This window comes from Eptatretus burgeri, chromosome 14, assembly GCF_056783735.1.
Source record: "Eptatretus burgeri isolate ZD-2024b chromosome 14, Ebu_testis_v1, whole genome shotgun sequence".
Lineage (NCBI taxonomy): Eukaryota > Metazoa > Chordata > Myxini > Myxiniformes > Myxinidae > Eptatretus > Eptatretus burgeri.
In genome coordinates this window covers 68,031,198-68,058,179 of record NC_140974.1, presented here as the reverse complement: position 1 = coordinate 68,058,179, position 26,982 = coordinate 68,031,198, and the positions used below count along the sequence as shown (strand labels likewise).

The window sequence follows — 26,982 nt, the reverse complement described above, 5'->3', positions numbered from 1 at the left end:
GTGGAGGATAATGGGGGTGAGCTGGCGGACCGTGCAGGGACCCGGTGCGAGCACCTGGATGGCCTCCTCCAGGAACGAGGGGAGGGAGTATGCCCCCTCGAGGCGAGTCACGACCAGGTGAGTTCGGTCGTGTTTTGCGAGGTTGAGGGGACGAGTGCTGTGGACGGGTGCACGGAGAGCTTGGGGGGTATAGAGGCCCCGGAGACCCTTGTGGGGACACGAATCCCCAGTGTAGTTGTCCCTGTGTGTGTGGTGCAAGGTGTGAGTGCGTCCCCGTGTGTGGAAGCGACCCCGTGTGTGAGTGGTGTGGTGGCGATGGAGCCAGAGTACGTGCTTCCCAGCACGCCGTGTGTGGATGAGGAACCGTGTGTGGATGAGGCACGGAGTGTGGGTGAGGCACCGCGGGTGAGTGCCCCCGCGAGTGTGGATGAGGCACCGCGGGTGAGTGCCCTCGCGTGTGTGGATGAGGCACCGCGGTTGAGTGCCCCCGCGTGTATGAGTGGGGCACGGTGTGTGGAAGAGACCGCGTGTTTGAGTGTCGCCGTGTGTGTGAGTGAGGAACCGCGGGTTAGTGCCCCCGCGTGTGTGAGTGAGGCCGTGTGTGTGAGTGAAACGGACAGTATGAATGGAGCACCACGTGTGAGTAGTATGGTTTGTGTGAGTAGTGAGGCACGCGTGAGTGAACGGCCGTGTGCAAGGTCGCTGTGTGCCAGGGAGACCGTGTGTGTGAGAGAGCGGTATGAGAGGGAGATGTCGGTCGGCATGCGGGAGCACGCAGCCGCGTCTCCCCGTGTGAATGTGATGGAGTGGACTGTGTGCGTCGTGACACGCAGGTGTGCGTGGGTTGAATGGAGACGACGACGGCGACAGAGGAGAGAAAGCCGAGTAGCGGCTGTAGTTGTTTCGGGGACCGTGCCGGGTTCACCCAGCAGTGAGCACGCGGTTCGTGCTGTGCAACGCACGAGACCACCACGTGCTCGCTTGCGAGAGTGAAGTCCCGGTCCGGAAACGCACGCGGTGGATTTGCCGATCCCGCGGACGGACAAAGTTTAGGCAGGTAAATGGATTTGGACCGGACGGGTTCTCCACGCGATCGTGTGTGTTAAGCTCCAACGGGCAAAGCACATGTGTTCGCGTGGGGAACCCCTCGAGACGTGGGGCTTGTGTTTTTTTTTTGCGCACGGTGACGTCATGGCTACACGTGTGGTTGGAATCCGGCAGGAGGGGTATCTCTGCCGGATGGTCCCGTCCAAGGAGGGACGAGGAACACGTGCAGCTGCATGACGTCACGGGCAGGTGCAAAGTGCGCGAGCTCTGAGTTGCCGCGCAGGTGCTGCGCATGGAAAAAAAAAAAAAAAGCAAGCCTCACTTTCGGGTGCACAGGATTCCTGGGCAAGGGGTGAAAGACCCCCTTACCTGGGCACAGGATGAAAACTAGTTAGGGGGAAGGGTTAGCTTAGTTAGACCGACTTCATGGGGCAGGGGTAAGTCCTCATGGAGTCCGTGGAATGGATGAGTTAGAGGGATTTAGATGAGCTTTAGGTGGGGAAATAAAAGTAATTTTTGAGTTAGGAGACAAGGACAGACTTGTGGATGTGTAGAGGGGACGTAGCTTAGCTACGTAGGTTAAAAGGGAACGTGCTGTAGTTTAAGGGACGACGTGGGAGCACGAGTTAGTTAGGGGAGGTAGTTAGGAGGATGGCAGAGTTCAGCGGTGTGTGTGTTGAAGAGTTGGTGAGTTGTGAGGTGAGTACTTGTTGAGTGAGTGAGGCCAGCGGGTCTGTGTGAGTGGAGTGAATGGGGAATGCATGGTGCGATGAGTGATTGGGGGGAGGAGTGACTCCCGCCCAAGGGACCCCGGGGTCAGTATAAAGTGAGTTAGCTGGGTTAGTCAAATTAACAAAAATGGAGGTTGTTTTGTTGTTGGTGGGAAAGTAGGCTCGAGACCCATTTGGAGGGGTGCAGGAGCCCTGTTGACGGGCTTGGGAGTGTGGCTGCGAAAGGTGAGTATCGCTGAGTGGGTACCCCGGGCACCAGGCTAGTCGGCCGCGGTAGGCCATGGGCCCATGGGGGGCCGGGATAGAGTAGTGGGCACGGGTGCGCCTGCTTGGTGCAGGGGCCCGGGGCGCCATTAGCCGCGTGGGCAGTGTTGTGGGCACGGGTGACCCTCGGAAAGGGGCCCGGGAGGCCGGCCTGCCACGTGTGCGTTTCAGGGGAGGTGCCATGGGGGGCACTCCCCGGTGTTAGGGAGCTGGTAGGCTCGGAGGCAGTGTAGTGCCCGGGGGTGCCATAGCGGGAGATTCGGCAGAGGGTCGTGCCTGCCAAAGGGAGCCACGTGTCCCAGCCAGGAGACCGTGTGAGGGCACGGAGAGAAAATTGGGGGGCGAGGCCCGAAATTGTAAGGACACCAACACAGGCGACGGGAATCTGGGTTGTTAGAACCAATAGTTTAAGCGAGAGGCGCTTGTTGAAAGCCCCGGGGTAGTTTAAGAGTAAATGGTTAGGGTAGATTAGGAGATGTACCCCTCCGCACCATCCATCCCCTCGCTGTCGTTGTGGGCCGCTGGACCCACTTTGGGTTAAGATCGCCGAACTCTGGGGAGGCCATTCTGAGGCTTGAGTTGGGCCTCGACACAGGACGTTAGCTCTCCCTTATTCCCCTCCGGGAAGGGAACGTAGGGGTTGGGAGTAGGCTAGGTGACAGAATAGGTTAGCCGAACAAGGACGGTAAAGGGGGTTAGGGGACGATTTATAGTGGGGAAGTAAAAATAAAAACAACAAAAAAAATAAGTTGGGGCTAAATTGGGGTTTGACAAATTAAGGGAGTGGGTATGTACAGTGACAGGCAAAGGCGATAGGTGGGAGGGAGACAGGAAGGTAGGTCCGAGCCCGCCTTCCAAGTGGCCAGCACCACCGCACTCCCTCCACCAACCTCCACTGAACGGCAAAAGCTGGCCAGCTTCATCTGCTGGCTGTGTTGCTGCAAGGCCTGTGCCGGCCCACTTCATCTGCCGGCTGGCTGTTTTTCTTCAAGGCCTGTGCCGGCCAACTTCATCGGCAGCTGTTGTTTTGCTGCGAGGCCTGTGCCGGCTGGATCATCGGCAGCTGTGTGCTGCAAGGCCTGTGCCGGCCAGTTCAGCTGCTGGCTGTTTTTCTTCGAGGCCTGTGCCGGCCAGTTTGTCTGCCGGCTGTGTTTGCCTGCAGCGGCCTTCTTCTGCGGGCTGTGTTTGCCTGCTGCCTTTGCCATGCCATGCCCACTGCCCACGTTCACCAGCCCCGTTAAATTTTTGCTTCGCCCCCCCCCCTGTTCATTTCCATGTGCGCCAGGATCCGCAAGGCAACAGTTTGCAAGCTGCAAGAACTGCCCTGTTGGCAGCTACAACACGGGCCTGCAGTGGCGGCCCGTGCACCGTGTTTGTGTTCATGCATCCATTCGTTGTGCTCATTGCGTGTGCCACTTGAGCTGGCACGGAGACTGCGTTTGTGCAGCCCAAGCACCGTTGTGGTTCACTGCGTTCAGTTCAAAAGGGAAGGCCTTGGACTGCGTGTGAGCAGCCAGCCACGTTCCCTGTCACCTGCATTGTTTGAGCCAGAGACTGCATGTGGGCAGCCTGGCTCCCTGCTAACTGCTTTTCTTTGCAGAGTTCAATGATCCTGGGCCATGGTTTAGTGTAAAATTTGTAAGTTAAGGTTAAGATGTACTGTAAATATGAGTGCGCCCCCGGCATATCTGTCTAGCGCCGGCAATTTTATTTAAGTCGTCCGTGTGAGTGAGTTTGTTTAGGTAGTTACGCAGCCCTCAGGTTATTTATTTTGGGGACACGAATACCATGAATGTCGCACTCAGGGATCCGTAGGTAAAATGTACTAGGGGAAAACTACACGTGATGGCACACGAAAATTTGACGACTCGGGACGAGTCTGTAAAAAGGGAAGGGGGTAGTGTTGTGGTTACCAGATTCGCAAACCACCATTCAGGCCCCTTAGGTGAGGTATCTCGGTAAGTGCATGTGTAGTTAGGCCCAAACCCGTTGTCTAGTGGGAATACATGTCATTTATACGTGCTGCGACTCTTCAGGATAGCCGTTTTTCTTTTACTATCTTTATTTTGGACCAACCACCATGATCACAACCACAACATCAACCACCAACCACAACGCCGCTTCACCACAACCGCCACGACCTTCCCGTCACACCTCGCAACCGTAGCATCGCCACCGTTCTTGCCCCGCTGTGGGTACCGGTGTTGGACTCATGCAGAACGCGCGTCGAACAGCGTGTACAAAATCACGGATTTTGTGCTTCAAAAACGGATCAAAAACGACACACGCCCACTTTTTGCCGTCCAATCGGTGAGCGAGGGGCGAATTGGCCCCGCCCCCAGGGCGATCGATATATGCAAATTTGTGGATCAAAAAGCCTTCACGCCCACTTTTTCTCGGGCCAATGGGGAGCGAGGTGAAAGGTCAAAGGGAGGGGGTCAAAGGCGAAGTTACGGGGGGATAAAAGGACGGTGTTCGTCAGTCAGAAGAAGGAGAACGAAAACGAAAAGGAGAAGGAGAACGAGAACGAAAGGGAGAACGAGAACGAGAAGGAGAACGAGAACGAAAGGGGGGTCGAGAACGAGAAGGAGTCGGAACGGAGGGGACGAGTGTGGAAGTCTGGAGCCCGAAGCCTGCAGTGGCTGGAGAAGCTGAAGAGAGTCGGACGAGGGGGTGCTCGCGTCGGTGCCGGGAGCTGCACGCCCGAGGGAGGCCGGCAGCGCGACCTGGCCGAGGTGGAGACGCACACCAGGGATAATAAAGATCCTCTATACCCCGAGCATCAGCAACCCCCTCCTGTTTCCCCCCGCGCTGAGATAGTGCGACCAAGGGGGCCCCGTTCCCACCCCCTACCAGACACCGTCCACGAGGCCCGCGGGTTGCGGGGCCATCGCCGCTCCGCGTCTCATCACCAGACGGGTAGGCCCGACCCGGTCTCGGCCTCAGGCCTGCCTCATTCTTGAGGGTATTTCTTTTCCTTGGTTTTGGGTATGTGTTGTCGGCGCCGTCTGTGAAGTAGAATTGTATAAGTGTTGCCGTGTGCTCGGTAGTCGGTATTAGCTCTGCACTGTGTTTTCACTTTTATGTTTGCTTTTTGTGTAAATGGAATTGTGTTTTCTTTTTTTGTGTGCATTTGGTGGAATTGTATTTGTGTGCTTTCCGTTCGTCGCGAATAAATGTGCTTTATTGTTGAACTGTTCTCCCGCTTCGCTTCGTCTTTTCCCCCATTGAACCCTCATCTTGCTTCACGTAAAGGGTTGGTAGTGGGCTGAGTACGCCCGATAATTAATCGAACCGTCGAGGTCGACGATAACACCGCTCGGTTATTCTGATAGTACGGAACGGGTCGCTTAAGTGGCCCGTGTCCGAAGTCGACCTGCGGCGAGGTGCGATCGCCCGGTCTACCCTCCGCGTGGGTACTTAGGTAGGTCGAATTTGGCGAGCAACCCTATCCCACGCGGGGGCTGATTGGCTCGATCGCGGTGAGACCGAAAGGTCCACCCGTGACTGGTTCCCGGCGTTAGTCCGAGAGGGTCACGACTGGATTGTCCGTCCGGTGGGCGACGTGCCGCGATTCGAGTTACGTGGCCGTTCGCACGCCGGCGGGCGCGAAGACCGCAACAATATATATATATATATATATATATATATATATATATATATATATATATATATATATATATATATATATATATATACATATACTGTATACATATATGTGTATATGTATGTATAAATATATATATACATAAATATATATATATATATATATATATATATATATATATATATATTTATATATATCCCATATCTGGTGGCATATCTGGTGGCAAGCATAGCGACACGACCAGGGAACGTTTCATATTCACATATATATTGAAACGAATTTCGGTCCACCCGGCGTGCGATCGGCCACGTAACTCAAATCGCGACCGCGTCGCCCACCGGAACGGACAATTCAGTCTTGATCCTCCTTGGAACTATCGCCAGGAGCTAGTCACGGTTGGGTCTTTCGACCCCACCACAATCGTGCCAATCGGCCACCCGCGCAGGATAGGGTTGTTCGCCAAACTCGACCTACCTAAGTACCTGCGCGGGTAGTTAACCGGGCGACTGTACCTCGCCGCTGGCCGGCCTAGGACACGAACCGCTGAAGCGGTCTGTTCCGTGCTTCAGTGATAATCGAGCGGTGTTATCGCCGGCCCCGACGGACGTGATTATTTACTGGGTGCTTACACCCCTCCTACCAATTCCTTCCTTGATGCAAGATGGAACTTTCAAACAAGGGAAAGGACGCAACGAAATGGGGAACAGTTGGACAAGCACATTTATTGCACACTCATACATTTATTATACAAGCACATATGCAGTCAGGAATGCCAAACACTAAAATGCACGTATACAGAACAAAAGCATAGCAAAAGGTGCTACGACCGTCTATAAGCAATTATGTACAGTCACTTATATGGTTTTACTTATGGGACTCGGCGCCACAACACGCATTCAAAGAAAAAGCAAGAAAAGACCCCGTCATAGACAAGGGAGTCAGACTGGGCCCATGGGCCTAATGTGCGTGGAACCTGGATGAGCGGCCAGGTCCACGGGACCGAAGGGTCTTACCCGCGATGGCGGGCAAGCCACGATGTCAGCGTAGCTGCGCCTGGCTTCGTGCCCCTGGCGTGGTCGGCGAGCTCTCTCCAGCGCTCCCCATCTGCCTTTCCCGTCGGCTTCGAGCTCCGTCTCCCGACTCGACTGCCCCGCCGACACTGCAGAATTGACTTCTTCTGCCGACACTCCGCCGCTGCCACTCCACTGCTCCCACTTGGTTCTTGACTTTCTGCCGACGTACTTCGCCTTTCTTTTCTTTCCCGAGCTCGCGCTTATATAGCCCGGGGGGAGGGGCGTCTTTGTAAATTTCTGGATCACAGCGGGTTCAGAGCCGGAGCTATGTCACCCGATGCTCAGTCATAGGATGGATGAAAATGGGGTGTGAAGCATTCCTGATCCGATTTTTGAGGCGAAAGGAACGCATTCACAACCCATGGCCCGGCATGTGGTAGAAAGGCTGAGGTGGTGGGAGTTTGGTTGTTGGCGGGCGTCGTTTGAGAATGGCGGTGAAGCGATGTTTGCGGGGTGGAGTTGTGGAGGTAAAGAGGCGAAGGTGGTGGTGTTTGAGTTGTAGTTGCTTGGGAATGATGTTGGTGGTGGCGATTTGGTTGTGGGGGATGATTGGTCCAAAATAATGATAGAGAAAAGAAAAACGGCAATCTCAAAGGATCGCAGCCCGGTGAACACGGAGATCCCCTCTAAACAACGGTGGGGAAATTTAACTACACACATACTTATTGTCATAACTGATCTCAGGACCCTTTATGGTGTTTTGCGAATTTCCACAGCCGTAACACTACCCCCTCCCCTTTTTACAGACTCGTCCCGAGTCGCCGAATTTTCGTGTGCCATCATGTGTGAGTTCTCCCCGAGTACGTTTTACCTTTGGATCCCTGAGTGCGACATTCAGTGTATTCGTGTCCCCAAAATAAATAACCTACGGGCTGAGTAACTAACGAAACAAACCTACTCATACATACGACTTAAATAAAATGCCAGCGCTATGACATACATGCCGGGGGTGCACTCATATACAATACACAACTTACCTTTAACCTTATAATTTACACTATTCCATGGCCCAGGATCGATGGACTCTGCAAAGAGAAAAAGTTAGCAGGAAGCCAGGCTGCTCGCACGCAGTCTCTGGCTCAGGCAATGCAGGTGACAGGGAACGTGGCCGGCTGCTAACTCGCAGTTCAGGACCTCCGCCCTTTTAAAATGGACGCAGTGAACACAACGGCGCATGAGCTGCGCAACGCAGTCTCCGTGCTGGCTCAAGCAGCACACGCAATGAACAGTGCATGGGCCGCCGGTGCAGGCCCGTGTTGCAGCTGCCATCAGGGCAGTCCCTGCAAATTTGCGCGAGGATCCTGGCGCACATGGTAATGAACAAGAAGGGCGGAAATGCAAAACAGAACGGGGATGGTGGACATGGGCAGTAGGCATGGCATGGCAAAGGTGAACAGGCAAGGCATGGGATGACAAGGCCGCTGTAGCAAACACAGCCGGCAGATTAAATGACCAGCACAGGCTTTGCAGCAAACACCAGCAGACAATCCGGCCGGCACAGGCCTTGCAGCAACAGCCAGCCGATGAAGTTGGCCAGCCTCTTGCCTTGAAATGGAGGTTGGTGGAGGGAGTGCGGTGGTGCTGGCCACCCGGAAGGTGGGCTCGGACCTACCCGACTGTCTCCCTCCCAACCTATCGCCTTTGCCTGTCTCTGTCCATACCCACCCCCTTAATTTGTAAAACCCAATTTAGCCCTAATTTATTTTTTTGTTTTTATTTTTATTTTTACTTCCCCCAATATAAATCGTCCCCTCACCCCCTTTATCGTCACTGTTCGGCTAACCGATCCTTTCCTAGCCTACTACCAACCCCTACGTTCCCTTCCTGGAGGGGAATAAGTGAGAGCTAGCGTCCTGTGTCGAGGCCCAACAAAGTCTCAGGATGGCCTCCTCGGAGTTCAGCGATCTTTACCCAAAGTGGGTCCAGCGGCCCCGGTACACTTCCTATCTTCCCTAACCATTATCACTTAAACTACCCCGGGGCTTCCAACAAGTGCCTCTCTCTTAAACTATCGGTTCTAACAACCAGGATTCCCGTTGCCTGTGTTGGTGTCCTCACAATTTTGGGCCTTGCCCCCCAATTTTCTTCCCGTCACCTCACCTGGCTTCGTGGCTGGGACACGTGGCTCCCTTGGCAGGAACTACCCTCTGCCGATTCCCCAACAATGGCACCCCCGGGCATTACACTACCTCCGAGCCTACCAGCTCCCTAAACACTGGGGAGTGCCCCCCTGGCGACTCCCCTGAAATGCTCACGTGGCAGGCTGGTGCCGTGGGCCCCTGTCCGAGGGTCACCCGTGCCCACGCACTGCCCGCGCGGCCTATGGTGCCCCAGGCCCCGCATCAGCGGGTCACCCATGCCCACTACACTATCCCGTCCCCCCCCCCATGGCCCCTTGGCCTACCGCGGCCGACTCGCCCGGTGCCCGGGGTACCCACTCAGCGATACTCACTATTCGTAGCCATGCTTCCAGCCCGTCAATAGGGCTCCTGCACCCCTCCAAGCGGGTACCTACTTTCCCACCAACAAAACGACCTCCATTTTTAAATTTAACTACCCCCCTAACTCACATTATTCTGATCCCGGGGTCCCTTGGGCGGGAATCACTCCTCCCCCCAATCACTCATCACACCATGAATTCCACAATCACTCCATACCCACAGACCCGCTGGCCTCACTCACTCAACAAGTACACTTTCCATTCCTCAACTCACACTTCGCTGATCTCTGCCATCCTGCTCACTACTTCACTCTAACTACCTCGTGCTCCCACGTCATCCCTTAACCTTCAGCACGTTCCATTTAACACTACGTAGCTAAGCTACGTCCCCTCTACACATCCACAAGTCTGTCACTGCCCTCAAAATCCTCATAAATCCATTTCCCCTCCTAAATCTGACAACAATCCCTCTACCTAATCCATTCCACGGGCTCCATGAGGACTTACCCCTGCCCCATGAAGCTGGTCGAACTAACACTAACCCTTCCCCCTAACGAGTTGTGTCCTGTGTCCTGGTCAAGGAGGTCTTCCACCCCTTGCCCAGGAATCCTGTTTACCCAAACCGAGGCTTGCTTTGCTCAACTTTTTTTTAATGCGCGTGCACCAGCGCACCAACTCGCAACCTGCGCACCTTGGCCGGGACGTCATGGCAACTGTTCGCGTACCTCGTCCCTCTTGGATGGTACTATCCGGCAGGGATTCACCCTCCTGCCGGATTCCAACCACACGCGCAGCCATGATGTCACCCTGCGCATCAACAAAAACAAGCCTCGCGTTTCGAGGGGTTCCCCACACAAAAACATGTGCTCTGCCCTTTGGAGCTTCACACACACGCTTGCGTGGAGAACCCATCCGGTCCAAATCCGTAATCCAGCCTACCTTTTGTTCGTCCGCGGGATCAGCAACATCCACCGCTGGCATTTACGGACCCGGCTTCACTCGCGCAGGCGCGCACGTGGCGGTCTCGTGCGAAACACGGCCCGAACCTCGCGCGCGCCACCGTGCAAACCGTGCAAACATCTGTCGCCATCGTCTCCGTCGCACTTTCGCAGTCAAGCTCCATTCAACCCACGCACACCTGCGTGTCACGACACTCACACATCTTAAGGCCTGGTCACACCTTGACGTTTTAGCCAGCGATGGCAACGTATTAAAATGTATGTAAAACGCTGGCTTACGTTGAACTTTTGATGTTTTTTTTTTGAAGATTCGGACGTATTCATAGCGACTTGGTCTTATGTATAACGCATTGGTAACGGACACAGAACGTTTCGTTGTGTTATAGATAACTTATACCAACGAATGCTGAACGTGTTGTCGGCCTACACAACCGATGCCCAACGATAGTCTAACTTAGGCATAGCGCGTTGCACGCATCGCCGACGATGTCGTGACGTAGCCTATTAAAAGACTGATGCACAACGATTCGAATCATAACTGCCGTAGAAATGGAAGTGACAACATCGCGGTCACACCTTGGCGATCTTGCCAGCGTATGCCGACCTAAGAAAAATGTGTCTAAAACGTTGGGGGCACGTCAAATACGGTATGAGTAAGTTTGGTATACGTGAGTACAACGCTAAAGTACGCTATCATACGTCGTAGTAAGTAGTGTAGGTCAAGAAATTTTAAACATGTTCAAAATTTTTGACGTACTCGGCGTATGACACACGTTCCGCATGCGATGGGGATAAGTTTTACACACGATATGTGGACGCTTACACACGTCCACAAATGCTACTTATAAGCTACTCATAAGTCGAAACACATCACGGTAATGTCTTTTTTACGCGAAACTTATTTCTAACTTATGTTTGACGTGCTTTGAACCAATTCTTTACGTAGTCCCAACACACATCGACGTATGTAGACGTATTCCAATGACGTCTTCCGGTCGACAAAAAAAATAAATGAACGTGTTTCTAGCTTACAACTGCCATATAAAGACGTGTTCCCAGCGGTTTTGGGAATTGGTATATAAAAATGCTGCTCATAAAAGGGGAACCCAACAGTGTTTTGGAGTCCTTTTTGAGTCGATGTCCATGTCAGCAGTAACAGTATCAGTATCAGTATCAGTATTAGTAGTAGTTTGTTCATGTTGGCAGTAGTAGGTGAGTGTGAGGGGGAGGGTGTGGGTTATGATGGATCGTCCTTGCGTCCGCGTGCCCACGGGTAGGAGACATCTTTTCACCATTGCTCGAAGTTCTTCGCGGCTAATTTTTTATGGGGCTTTTTCAACAATGAGCTATAGCTTGTTTTTACGATTTAGGTCTATTCATAACGGGTTGGACAAATGCACAATGAACTAATAATGTGCATAGAGCGCTTTGATTACTTATAGATACGATATACCAACGAATAATTATCGTGTAGCCGGCGTTCACAAACTATGCCCAACGATAGCCTAACTTATCCATATCGTGCGGCAGTTTATCTTTGCCGGTGACGTGGGGTTTGCTATTCATAGGCTGCCACTCAACGATTTAAATGGCTGCATCTCCACTATTGAAAGTAGACGCTTGCGCTCAACAATTGGATTTTTTTTTTACACTCAACGACTTTTAAACGGTACCACTCAGCTATTTTCATTGTTTACAATGAACGATTTAAATTGCTGTCACTCGCCTTTGTTTTTTGACGCTGGCGCTCGGAAATTTTAATCGTTTCTATTGAACGTGCTAAATCTCTCAAACTCCACTATTGAAAGTAGACGCTTGCGCTCAACAATTCGATTTTTTTTTTTTTACACTCAACGACTTTTAAACGGTACCACTCAACTATTTTCATTGTTTACAATGAACGATTTAAATTGCTGTCACTCGCCTTTGTTTTTTGACGCTGGGGTTTTGAAATTTGAAGCGTTTCTTCTGAACGTGTTAAAACGCTCAAACTCGACTATTTTAAATAGACGCTGCTGATGGACAATTGGAATCATAGCCAAGCTAGACATCGAAGTGTGAACATCCTCATCATGCCAAAGGAAAGTTTGAAGAATGCTGCAAATAAGTGTCCTGGCCGTGGCCGTGGACGCTGACGCAAGGACGATCCATTATACCGACGTCTTTCAGCCTATGAGTAACTTAAAAGTAACGTCTGTCGATGTGTGGCAACGATCGCGTAACGTGCCAACAACACGTTAATCAAAGGTTAGAAATAAGTTTCGGGTACACTAAACATTACCTCGGCATGTCTCAACTTATGATTAACTTACAAGTAGCATGTGTTGACGTCTGTCAACGATCGCAGACCGTGCATACAACTTGTGGCCAGCGTAGCGGAACGTGTGAGTCATACGCCGGCATACGTCGTGAAATTTCAAGCATGAAAAAATTTGAGGACAACCGAAAAGTACGTTTAAAGCCAGCGTACAACGACGTATGGCAGTGTTTTTCAGCGTGCTCTCAATGTTATCAAAACTTACCCATAACGTATTCAACGTGTGCCAGCGTTTTAGAAAAAAAATTCAAAAATCGGCATACGTTGGCTAAAACGTCAAGGTGTGACCGGGCCTTTAGGTTCGTGCTCGGCTACTTAGTGCTGGAAACCTCATCCAGCTCGTGCTCGGCCTTTGTCCAGTTTATCAGGATATAATGTTGGTGATGCCTTGCAAGTGGTCTGCAGTCAAGCCACAAACTCCTTGCACATGTTTGTTTTTGTTTGCACATGTTTGTTTTTGGTGTTCCCTTCCAACCAAGACGTAGAGATGTGGGTGTTCTTTGAAATTTTCTGGGTGCTATTGCAAAATATGCAATCTACAAATCTAGGAAGATTAAAATCTGCAATGGTCATGGATCGGATGTTATCTCTATTTTTAAAGGCTTTGTCTCAACACAACTTAGGTTGGAATTTGATATCTTCATGAGCAATCAAAACGTCAAACTTTTTGAGAGAAAATGGTGCATCGCAAATGTTTTGTGTTTTGGGAAGAATTCAGAAGTTGTAATTATTTCATAATTTTCTTTAAACTGTGAGTTTTTTCTGTTGAATTCTGTATTATTGTTAATATGTGTTGAACTGTGTGTGCCTGAATGTCATAAATGAGGTTTCAAATTCAATTCTCTCTCTCTCTCTGTCTCTGTCTCTGTCTCTGTCTCTGTCTCTGTCTCTGTCTCTGTCTCTGTCTCTGTCTCTGTCTCTGTCTCTGTCTCTGTCTCTGTCTATATATATATATATATATATATATATATATATATATATATATATATATATATATATATATATATACATCCATACATATATACATATATATATATATATATATGTATATATATATATATATATATATATATATATATATATATATATATATATATATATATATATATATATATATATATATATATATATATATACACACACACATATACATATGCAGCTCTGTAAAAAAAATAAGAGACCACTCTAAAAAAAATTTAAATCAGCAACTCCACATGTATGGCAGCCATTCCATTCCAGTGTCTGTTGAATTCCAACACAGGCACACCTCATTCTACTGAGTGGGGTACTGATTAGGTGATCACCTGAACCTAATCTTATTTAACAAGGAAAAGTATAAAAACCACTACTGTGGTCATCACTATCCTCTTGCAATAGGACGAGCTGGATGGCAAAAACAGTGCTAGTAGAACCTCAAAAGTAATTGGAATCAAAAAAATAACTATTGACCACGCCAAAAGAGTTGAAAAGAAAAGTTTTGAGTGAGGAAAAGAAGGGTTCAATTCTGGCTTTACTGGCAGATGGATACAGTGAGCGTCACGTTGCTCCCATCCTTAAAATGTCAAAGACAGCGGTTCATAAGAACAACGTCAAGCAGCAGACATTGGGGACAACAAAGCTACAGACTGGCAGAGGGCGAAAACGACTTTCCACTGACCGGGATGACCGCCGACTCATTCAATTGTCACTCAACAACCGTAGGATGACATCAAGTGACCTACAAAAATAATGGCAAACGGCAGCTGGGGTGAAGTGCACGGCGAGGACGGTTCGAAACAGGCTCCGAGGGGCAGGGCTGAAGTCGTGCAAAGCTAGAAAAAAGCTTTTCATCGATGAGAAGCAAAGAAGAGCCAGGCTGAGGTTTGCAAAAGAACATAAGGATTGGATCGTAGAGGAGTGGAGTTAGGTCATCTTCTCTGATCAGTCCAATTTTCAGCTTTGCCCAACACCTGGTCGTCTAATGGTTAGACGGAGACCTGGAGAGGCCTACAAGCCACAGTGTCTCGCACCCACTGTGAAATTTGGTGGAGGATCGATGATTATCTGGGGGTGCTTCAGCAAGGCTGGAAATCGGACAGATTTGTCTTTGTGAAGGACTCATGAATCAAGCCACGTACAAGGTTGTCCTGGAAGAACACTTGCTTCCTTCTGCTCTGACAATGTACCCCAACTCTGAGGATTGGTTTTTCCAGCAGGACAATGCTCCATGCCACACAGCCAGGTCAATCAAGGTGTGGATGGAGGACCATCAGATAAAGACCCTGTCATGGCCAGCCCAATCTCCAGACCTGAACCCCATTGAAAACCTCTGGAATGTGAACAAGAGGAAGATGGATGGTCACAAGCCATCAAACAATGCCGAGCTGCTTTAATTTTTGCGCCAGGAGTGGCATAAAGTCACCCAACAGCAATTTGAAAGACTGGTGGAGAGCATGCAAGACGCATGAAAGCTGTGATTGAAAATCAGGGTTATTCCACAAAATATTGATTTCTGAACTCTTCCTAAGTTAAAACATTAGTATTGTGTTGTTTCAAAATGAATATGAACTTGTTTTGTTTGTTTTATTTGAGGTCTGAAAACACTGAATCTTTATTGTTATTTTGACCAGTTGTCATTTTCTGCAAATATATACTCTAAATGACAATATTTTTATTCATAATTTGGGAGAAATGTCTGTAGTTTATAGAATAAAACAAAAATGTTCATTTTACTCAAACACATACCTATAAATAGTAAAACCAGAAAAACTGATAATTTTGCAGTGGTCTCTTAATTTTTTCCAGAGCTGGACATATACATTAGGGTGGTCCAAAAACAGCAAAAATTTTTTTAAAAGATTCAGATGTCTCCACAAGCCTTGAATTATTCCACTATGATTCAATAACGTGCAAAAAAAAATTTAAGTTGATCGGACGTGATTTAGAGGTCGCTCCATATGACGACTTTTAGTTTCACGAGTTGGTTAAATTAGGGTATGGTCAGGTACAATTACGGATACTTCTGGATGTCCGAGGTGAAAATGGAGTGCATTTTCGAACTCTATGGGGTCGATTTACTCAAAGAAATGACTGCACCGACATTGAATTCACTACCATTTCGAAAATATGACCTAAAACAAGATTTATCATTACTGGAGTTGAGTAACTAATCCTATTCATTTCGATATTTTCTAATCTATAATTAATTTGTTGTCCGTCTAAACATTTCTTTGAGTAAATCGACCCCACTGAGTTCGAAAATGCAGTCCATTTTCACCTCGGAAGTTCAGAAGTGTACGGATTCGCATCTCACCATACCCTAATTTTTCAATCAATGGAATTACAAACTATTAGAATATTTCGTCTCATTTACCAAATACCACTATCATCTCCGCCACTATTGCTGTCTCCACTCCCGCCTGAACTTATTTCGGGCTGGCCCAACATCCAGTGTTTTAGATTCAATGATTCACGAAAAATATAGTAGTTATTTATTTCGTTATTATTATATTAAATTAGGGTATAGTGAGATGCGAATCCATTAAGAGACCACTGCAAAATTATCAGTTTTTCTGGTTTTACTATTTATAGGTATGTGCTTGAGTAAAATGAACATTTTTGTTTTATTCTATAAACTACAGACAACATTTCTCCCAAAGTACTCTGTGTCCTGTCTGCATGCTGTCCGTGTCTTGTCTGCATGTTGTCTAAGGTTTATCTTGTTCGGGTCCCCTTCGGAATCCGTAGCTCCCTAGTTAAGAAGGTTCATGGACGAGAGAAAAAGTGTCAAAAGCCCGAATGTGGCTCGTGACAAGCCAATTTCAACAGATTCGAGGACCCAGCTCGAACACGCCGCGCGGCATTGTCCTTTTTCTTCTCCAGGCACCGCTTACGCACGCCCTCCTCGGGGCGTCCAGACCCCGCGCAAGGTCGACGGCCCAAGACGAATGATCTGTGGTATGCTCCAGCTGGCTTTTCACAAGGTCCAGCATACAAGTCCAGGCCTGGCCTGCTCACCAGATCAGGCCAAATCGGGGTGTTGGCCTTCGCAGGTGGATCGATGAGATTACAAGACGTGTCGATCACCTCCTCATAAAGTCGATCGCCGACTCACATAAGCCGTTCCCAGACTTCACAAAGCAGCCAGTTTCTCTTTACAGCCGATCACAGACTCGACACTAGTGGCTTCTTCACGAAGCAGATCCCGACTGACACTCTCAGAGCAGCCAGTTTCTCTTTACAGCAGATCGCACTCTCAAAGCAGTTGCTTCCTTTCACAGCCAATCGCAGACTCGACATTAGTGGTTTCTTCACGAAGCAGATCCCGACCGACACTCTCAGAGCAGCCCACCCCTTGTCTTATCGGGGCAGGCTTTTTGGACCGCCTCCGGGGACACGCGATTGGTCCATCGCTCGAGACTGCAGCTGCCCTCCACCAATCGGTGCCGACACTCTCAGAGCGCTGGGCGGGGCTAGTTCGGAGAGGGGAAGGAAGAAGAAGAAAACCACCTCTCGGCACACCATCACTGTACGAGCAATAAACAGCCTCTTACACCTTCCGACACACATGTAACGTCCATTTACCGAACAACCTGGCTAAACATGCATTTAATGGGGGATCTGGGCTATTCTTATATTTAATAACACACTAAGGGCCATTTCCGCAACACTACCCCCACCTTTCTCCCGAGCCTCCATCTGGGGCAGCCCACGGCAATAGCCCTGTCTAACGTACAGCACAGATCTCCCATTTACTCTAACCCACAACATGGGAAGCACTTTACTCCAAAAACCAAAGTGACACAGTAAGATTGGCATGTCCCTATCCTAGTGTGTCGGATCACCAATCGAACAAACAAATTCACACTCTATGCGCATTACTTAACATTCTAATTATGGACTTGAACGGGAGGGCATTCAATTTTATTTTAACACCAATATTTGCATAGGATCAGAACATTCAAAGGTTCAAAGTTCTTTCACGTGTTCGCTCCTTCATGTCCCCCTCCCGGCAGTATTGTCTATTCACCCCTGAGGGTTTCCTCACTTCGTGGCCTTAGTGGCCTCTCACCAGGTGAGTTCAGTCGGCCCAGTGGCCTAATCTCACAAAGACTTTTTTGGCCCACTGAGCCCACAAAATGGCATGAATCTTCGGCCGCAACGGCCCACAAAATGGCATGAATCTTCGGCTGCAACGGCCCACAAAAATGATTCGGCCCATGTGGCCTACTCACAAGGAGCAGCAGGCAATAAGCCCTGCATTGGACAGCAGGTGACACAGCAAAGGTGGCACGGTGATATCGACGGTAAACATGCAGTTTGGAGGCGTTCTTGAGAACGCAAGTGGGTGTGATGACCTCAGACCAGGTGAGATGGGAGTGTACTCTTAACCTTCCTTGCCTGACTTGCTTTGGCAGGACTTGTTTTGGTTGCTCTTTTTTTTTTTCTTTACAGACGGGATGGTGTGTTTATTACTCAAACGTTATCTTCGTGGGTGTGTGTTCATGACATACTGGTGACCTCTCTGGCACTTGGAGAGGGTGACCTTGCCTGGCCCTTGCTAACAAATTTTCCCATCAACACTACTGAAATGAGAAAGAGACTTTAATTAGCTTGAGAAGATATCTGAATTGTGTTGCACTAACACATTGTCAATTCCCCTCGCTCTAAGTCGAATAATAGTATGGTACTTTCATTGATCTCGACTTGTCATTTGCCTCTTTCTATTCCAAAGGTTTTCAAATGCTACGCTCTGACCTTTACGGTACTGATTGTAGGAAGTACTGACGATGGAACACAGAATGAGTGAAATAAACCTGTTTAGTTTTCTAGCGAAGGGTCCATGTGAAATAGTTTATTTGGGCTAAAATAAACACCATTTTGGTAGCATTACACTGTTGTACTAAAATTAAGAAGATGGATAATGAATACCTTTTTGGTGCCACTAGATTCCTGGGCCTGTGCTACCAAATACTGACATCAGTTTCTTGGTGATGGTGTATTCTTCCATTCAATTAAGAAAATAAAGTAGAAAACTAACCATAGATGGGGACTGTGCTTCTTGAAGTTGAGGCGCCTCCTCTGACACTGTCACTCCTAATGTTGAACTTGTATTTTCTGCATCCATTGTGTAGGCAGTAATCAAACAAGCTGAAAAAAATACACTTATACAGTTTCTTTCATACGTATTTGTCAGGGATCAAAATCATAAAATGCCACCACTTTTCTACAAGTTAAATCTGCCAGTACTTTAACAGGAACAGTGGAACAAAAATGAACAAATCAATCTAAGACAGCAGTCATTTATTAGTTCGAGAGCTGGTTTTTATCAATCATCCTCTTCTCAATGCCTACATTGATTTTAAGATAACACCCCAATTTCATATATTGCTTTGCCCATGACCATGGGCCAAATGTCTCTGCCTAGACAACCTGGGTCCTTATTCTAATGGCCTGCATCAGTGATGGTACAAGCTTCATCTGACACACAGATATGCAGACTTTAGTAGCCGACATTAGACTTTGAGTATCATCCATCCTTATATTTCTGATATTAAAGCAATGGCCAGCTCAATTCTTGAATGAGAACAGAAAAGTAGAGGGTCAGGTACACAATCACAGGCCCTATTTTAAAGGTTACTGTCCTCCATCTTGATTTGGGACAGCATGCACGCCATTGATTGGATTGGTTTTTATCAAGAGTCTTTTCCATTTTCATGGTATCAATGATATCAATAAAATCAAGACTTACCTGATTAATGGTGTTTTGATGAGACATACCTACATGTAACAATGTACTTTTATCTTTGAAATAGGGAAATTAGGCAAACTTATTGAACAAAATGTGATGATGTTGTCATCATATAACGTGCATGTATACGAACAGTAAACAAGGTAAACAGTTAAGCTATATACACTGACCTCCTTTCAATGACATGAGTGACAGTCTTACAAAAACAAATTTAGTTCTTAGAAGGCTACTAATCTTGTAATTACCCTACTCTACAATGCTCCAGTCGCAAATCTAAACATTACTTTATACAAAACACTAGCAATGTGACTAAATTCCTGGTACATCTTGTATTTGACTTTTTTGGGGCAGTCAGTTTAGGGGGTGGGGCCTTGAACCACCTCACGACGGGTGGCATGTTAACTTGACAGTAGCCTAGAGATCCTGGCCACGCTGCCGGGTGGCATGTTAACTTGACAGTGGGAACGTCATTGTATATACAATGTTATTGTTATTGTGTATACGTAATCTATTATTCTCCAAGTAGAAATGCAGAGTACAATATATGACGTTTCTGTTCGAGTAAGCCAGAGAGTGACTGCCTAATAGCTGACAAGTATATAATCACGCATAGCTGGCCAGTCGACTGCTATCCCGTCGTGAAGGGGTTTTAAAGGCATCTGGAAGGAGTACCCCACCATTGAAAATGTCTGATAGTACTGGTTTCTGATATTGTGGGCATTGCTGAACAATTTGTGAGTGATTTTATTTAGTTAGCTCATGAGCTGATCTAGATCAGCTTAAAGGGTGTGGCCACTTCGGGGCGTCTGGCGCATGTCCCCCACTACTGAAAATGTCTCGCAGTGGTGATTTCTGATGCAGTGGGCTGTGCTGAACAATTTGAGACTGGTTTCAAGTTGTTAGCTCATGAGCTGATGTAGGTCAGCTTACAGGGTGGCGCCATTTTGGGGCGTCTGGCGCACGTGCCCCACCACTGAAAATGTCTGGCAGTGGTGATTTCTGATGCAGTGGGCTGTGCTGAACAATTTGAGACTGGTTTCAAGTTGTTAGCTCATGAGCTGATGTAGGTCAGCTTACAGGGTGGCGCCATTTTGGGGCGTCTGGCGCACGTGCCCCACCACTGAAAATGTCTGGCAGTGGTGATTTCTGATGCAGTGGGCTGTGCTGAACAATTTGAGACTGGTTTCAAGTTGTTAGCTCACAAGCTGATCGAGCATAATTTTGGGGTACCAGTTTTTGGCGTCTGGCAGGGGTACCCACCACTAAAAATGACTGTCGTTGATCATTAATGATATATGACAACATGCTACTTATATTTTGATGGGTTTTAGTTTGTTAGGTAATGGAGTTGATCTAGCTCAATTTTTGAGTTCATTGTAATGGCCCCCTAGACCACACCCACCAGTGGCGCAACTGCAGATGTCCATTTCTGTGAGTAGGGATGAATATAGAGTATTACTATACATGAGAAAATTTGTTAGCTTTCCAGCTACCCTGACCCCTGCGGGCTCACGGTCTATAATCGTTTATTTCCAACAATTTAAACAAAACATCAAAATCTCTTCACCAGCCCCATGGAACCTCTGCATGGTTCCAACCAGGCATTTCAGTCTTTCCTCAAACAAGCCACTCTTTGTCATCCACTTGTTTCAGGTGTGTTTAATGCTCTGCCTGTAATGTCTCCACCATTATTTTTTTCCCAATAATCACCCAAATCCACTCGTGTCACTCTTATCCCTTCTATCATCTCTCAATTTGCAATCACTATCGATATAATTTCCAATCAAAATTTCTTGCATCCCAATATGGCCTGCCTCCCCAGCCCATTCGAAGGGGAGTGAGGGAACGAATCCCTCATTACCCATTACATGACCCCCGCCGCCTTTCCGCCACGGCTCAAAGGGGTCACGTCTCAATTTTGGTTGTGGTCCACCGCCTCCTTTTCTCCAGGGTTTGCGGAAGTCAGGCAAACCCCAATCAGGGGAGTGCCCCCCACCTCTTCTCCAGGATTCATGGAAATCAGGTAAACCCTAATCGGAGAAGAGGCCTTCCCCTCTTCTCCAGGGTTCGCGGAAATAAGGCAAACCACAATCGGGGGAGCGGCACCCCCTCTCTTCTCCATAACTCCCTGAAGACAGATAAACCCCACTCAGCTAGCAAAATCCCTCGTGTCCTCAGAGAGGTTTGAAGACCAAATGATACACGCCAGTGCCGCATGCTACTCATCTGCGCTCTACCCCAAAGTTACTGTTAGGCTGATAGAGAAATTAAAATCTAATTTCTAAAGCGTGCTCCTGGATGCAACACCTCCGCCTTTGCAAGAACCCATGCGGAGCTGTCCATTATGTTTTTTGTCCCTGTGTCAAGTTCTGTCCTGGTGGCATTTCTATTTCCCCTTGCACCTCTAACCTATTTCCTACGTCACCACTCATTCCATGCTCAGGACTCCCACACACAGCAGGCTCCACACATTCCAAGGCCATGTGATCACATTCCACAAATCAACCTTGCCTGCGTACTGACCAACTGCCTCGCACTCCAGGGCTACATTCCCGAATGCCACGCGAGTACCCACAAATGTTTCGGCCTTGGCAGCACATACCGGTGCTGTAATCTGGAGTGTGGGCTCACAGCATTCATTCACAGTAACTCCACACACACCTTCAAGGGTCACGCATACGTGCACCCCATCGGACAGAGCCTCTTCATGAACATAAAATTCAATTTCTACCTTAAGCTCATCGTCCGCACCATGTATGCATGTGCCCACGTACCTGCTTCGTTCCAGAGTCACCTCTGTCTGGTCGCTTCTCTCCAGCAGGTTGCTCATCATCGGTTCGCCACACTCCTCTGGGGCTGTCAGCTCCACATGCTGGACCTGCTCAAAATGGTTTCATTCATCAACAAACCCCATATGCTCCCTCAATGTCTCCTTCACCAGGGTTTGCTCTAACTGTGGTTTCATCGGGCGAGTGATGTCAATCAAGTCCCGCACCACTAACATTACTTCCTGTGGTGATGTCACATCTCCCATATTATTGTGCTGTCCTACTTCCTGGCTCCATTTGAGTCGTTCTTCCTCTCTGTGCCTTTTTAGTTGTTCGTTATCTTTCTGGAGTTTTTCTATCTCTGCGTACTCCAACCTTGCTCTCTCTCCTTTAGTTGGTCAATTTCAAATTCATGTTCTTGTGTGCGGAAGACGCCCGCTCCCTGCCGATTGGCTAAGGAGGGACGCCATGCCTACGCTAGACTCCGCCCACGCACGTGCCTGCTGGCTGGCGTGCAAGAAGAATGCAGCGAGCGTCATGGCATCAGGATTGACATGAAGATGGCGTTGTTGCGAGAGATGGGGTATTCCAATAACAAATCGCAGCGCATTCACACTTATTCACCCATTAGACCAGGGGGAGGAAGCTATCTATAAAACACGTACTTACCGATATAACTGAGCTCAAGGACTTACCGATATAACTAAGTGCGATAGCTTTCCAAATTCACAACAATATATATGTCTCTGTCTCTGTCTCTCTCTTTCCTGATGCAGTGTCCCCCTTACCAGTGCACTGGTACTCATTTGCGGCGAAGGATGACAGTCTGAGTCAACCTCCTGGTGAATTAATTCAGCAGCCAACGGGGCTTGAACTCAGGACCCTAGGATCCCAAGCCGCTACCCTAACCACTAAGCCAATACCAGGCTGGAAACTACGATACCGCCTGCCTGATGGCAGAGGTGAAATCAGTCCATGTGCAGGATGAGTGGGATTTTTTTATGGTGCATAGGGCCTTTCTGCAGCAGCTGTTAATGTAGATATCCTCAACAGATGAAAGATCTTGACCTGTGATATTTTTGTGCAGTCCGATCAATCTTCTGTACGGCCATGCGATCCTGTGCAGTGGAATGACCACACCAGGCTGTGATACAGCCTGTCAGTATGCTTTAGATGGCACAACGATAATGGTTCAGAAGTGTGTAAGTATGCAGTTCAAATTTCCTCAACAGTGTGAGAAAGTAGAGACACTTCTGTGCTTTTGTTATGATGGATCTGGTGTTATAGGATCATGTCATATCATTGGAGATTTGAACGCCGAGAAATCTGAAGCTGTTCACAAGCTTTACTGCTGCCTCACCAATGGTGATCGGAACATGGCCTGTGTTATTCCTCTGAAAGTGAAGCTCTCACCTGAAAGCACTATCATCATTGTCAGTTATCAAACCAATCACAGTCGTATCATCAGCAAATTTAATTATACAGTCGGTATTGTTGCGGCCCGGGGTCAGGGCAAGAAGCCCACGATGGGGGAAAGCTATCTCGGGTTCCCACCAGACTCTCCGGAATTGCAGCCCGTCGCACACTGATAACTCCATGACGCGGCGGGTCGCTAATCAACCATGAACGCCAATAACTCAACCACTTGACCGAGGGTCCTCGTCTGAGGTTTAACTGGTTACCTAAAATAACCAAGTGACCTAATTACAAGAGAACACGCCATCGGTACGTCCTGTCCGAACCGGGTCACCTTCCTGGGTCAGATGCAGCCGAGCTATACTGCCAAAGAACGTACGGCTTGTAGAGCGGATTGTTGGGAAATAATGTCCAAGCGAGGCGAGGATACGGATCAGGCTGGACCAATGAAAGAAAAGACAAAAATGACCTGGGAACATTTCCACACTCGCATTTATTAACAGACAGGTGAGGAAAAATATGTGGCACATTGAATGGATTTATTATTGTATGCAAGCAGGGATGGTAAGGAATTTGTGGGGTGTGACAAAAGCCAAGCAACTTACAAAAGTGGACACAGAGCAGACTTATCTCGATATATATATATATATATATATATATATATATATATATATATATATATATTCTACACTCTTAACTTTGGCTAGGACAGGTGCCATGACACACACACACACACACACACACACACACACACACACACACACACACACACACACACACACACACACACACACACACACACACACACACACACACCGATGAAGAGGAGATAAAAGAGGGGAGATGAGGGCTAACGGTCTCACAATACCTTGCACGGTCGGCCGGCCGCACTACCCAGTACACTTTGGGAGACGCTCCGCTGAGCGATCCCACCTTGAGAGTCGGCGTGCTGTCTCCTGCTTTGTTACTGTGCCGCACTCAGCGCTGGCACTGATCCAGAGAACAGGCAGGGCTGACAGGCATGGAAGGCGATGGAAGGCTGAGCCAACAGACAAGAAGGCGGGAGTCAGCAGGTGGAGTCAGGCGTATGGGCGGTGGAAGCGATCCACCTTTTATAAGCCCCATGGTGTAGGGTGTGGGTGACGATCCCAAGCGATGTGTCGTCACCCGAATGGTGCACTCCTGTTGGACCCTGGCCCGGCGCTGCCTGTCCCCTACGGCCGGAAGTAGGCTCAGTCGTACATCCGGCGAGACATGGCTGAGCTGTGGAATCGCCTTGCACCGAACTCCTGGGCTGCGTTCTGGTGACCGGCCGAGGATCGTGTCGGTCCTGCATGCCCATTCGGGCACCCCCGGCACTCTGCGGTTGGCGCTGGTCAATACGCTTGTTCCGTCTGCAAGCCAAGTGGCCCAAGCGATCTGGGCCATGCATTTGCGCCTCTGCTTGGTGGCGACTACATCGAGGTGGCGGTGCGAGGAGGTGCGGGATGGCTTCTGCCGTTTGCGGGAGATATTGGTGGCCGAGATGACAAGCGAAGGTCGACGGTGAGATACTTGTAAATCGGCACGCAGATCCGAATGAAGATGTGCACCATGTGTGTCACATACAGTGCGATGGTAATTATCATGGGGCTGCATTTTGTCTGTTATCGTGCATTTGCGCCTGCTCCGCATTTTATTGTGGATTGAAGGAAAGGGTTGGATATAAATCAGTGTTGAAAAGAAGATGGATGTAAGTATTAGATGTAGATTCAAATGAAAGGGTGTGCCACACACGTCCTGGACAGTGGGTGGAGGTTATCCCTGTGCTGCACGCGTCCCGTGCAGTCTGGAGGTGGAGGTTATTGCTGGGATTTATTTAATGAATAATAAGAGGAAAGAGTTGGAATGAAAATGGAGATATAAGTTGACTTAGCTATAAGACCCACGCAACGCACTTCGTCCCGTTAACCCATTAGACATGAGGGGGTCGGTCTAATTGCACGTAGGCTAATGAAATAACTGTCTGGGGATCACTGTATGTTGGGTGCCATTGCCTCAAAGGCATGCGGTTTTTAGAATCGCAACAGTATTATACTTTGCTATACAATCATCACCCAGGCAAAAATGCTACACTTTGAACTATAGTATATGAGAGTACTACTCTCAAATACTATAATTAATCGTCTGCAGAGAACTACTATAGGAAAGGAATGTTATTTTTGCCTGGGAGGTATACAGGCACCAGTGTTAAGTTTGAGTGGAGATGAAATCACGTTACCAACTTTAACAACCTGTGGCCTACCGATAAGAAAATCAAGGATCCAGTTACACACACAGTTGCAGAGATCCAAGGCCTGTAGTTTCGTGACAAGTTTGGAAGGAACAATGGTGTTAAATGCAGGGCTATAGTCAACAAATAGCATTCTGACATATGTGTTCCACTTGTCAAGATGTTCTCAGGTAGTATGCAAAGCCAGAGATAAAGCATCATCAATAGATATATTCGGTTTATACACAAACTGTAATGGATCGAGGGACGTGGGGATATTATAATTAATGAAGGACATAACCAGTCTTTCCGGACACCTCATAACTACCGGGGTGAGCACCACTGGGGGGTAATCATTTAGACATGACACCTTAGTTATTTTGGCCACAGGAATAATTGATTTCTTAAAACAAAGAGTTACAATGCACAGGGAAAGCAAAATGTTAAAAATGTCAGTTTTAGATACCAGAACTATCAAAAAATAGAGCCAGCTGATCAGAGCAGAATTTTAGGACATGAGACGGGTCACCGTCCGGCCCGGTGGCTTTACGAGCCTGAACTCATTTAAAGGTCCACTCACATCAGCCTCAGCGAGTTTGAGTGCAAATTCCTCAGGTGAGCCAGTGGTCCTGAGGGGTAGATGAATGTTATTCACCTTAAAACGTGCATCAATGGTGTTCAACTAATCTGGAAGATTGGTGGCTGCGTTGGTGATTCCCTGGGGTTTGACTTTGTAGTCCATGATGGATTGCAGTCCCTGCCACATGCGTCGTGCGTTGGGTCCATTGTAGTGTCTCTCCCTTCACTCGCTGTAATTTCTCTTTGCAGCCTTAATGGCTTTTACCAGGTCGTACCTTGATGTGTGGTGATCTTTGTTTCCACAGTACCTTTGGTTATTCAAATAATCGAGCATGAGGTTTTGTTTTATCCTCCATATTTTCGAGGTATCTCCTCTCGACATGGAGCAGAAATTAGGATTTTTCTTTCTTTTCCCCTCCGTTCATTAAAAATGCCCAACTGGTTGCTCAGCTTAAAAAAAAAACTTATGTTGTGTCTTTAATTACGATGGTATCTTTACAAGGAAATACAAATAACACTTGAAAATATATCGGGCCGAATTTACGAAAGGTGCATAGCGAGTGTCTTGCTCACACACACACACACACACACCTAACCCTTAAACGCTGACAAAAACATTGTTATATGCACACAGCTCATCGCCCGTCTAAATAGCAATTTACAAAGGGAGATAAACAGCCAATTAGTTGTGCACATCGAAACAGCCGATTGTCCTGTGAAACACACACACATCTCCAACATCCAATTAAAATGATGCACTTGCATGGAATCACAGCACCACGGATAATTGTTGGAGGGAT

The 26,982-nt window shown here is 48.1% G+C and overlaps 1 protein-coding gene across 1 annotated transcript in view; it reads right to left on the bottom strand.

The window, feature by feature from the left end:
• Positions 1-14,542: 14,542 nt before the first annotated feature.
• LOC147013523 (uncharacterized) overlaps positions 14,543-26,982 on the bottom strand; it is an 86,654-nt gene continuing 74,214 nt past the window's right edge. The window contains exons 3-4 of the mRNA XM_085855381.1: positions 21,943-22,046; positions 14,543-18,567 (exon numbers count right to left, since the gene is read on the bottom strand). Of these exons, the coding sequence (XP_085711507.1) occupies positions 18,559-18,567; positions 21,943-22,046 (113 nt within the window). The 3' untranslated portion in view covers positions 14,543-18,558. The remainder of the gene's footprint in view (positions 18,568-21,942; positions 22,047-26,982) is intronic.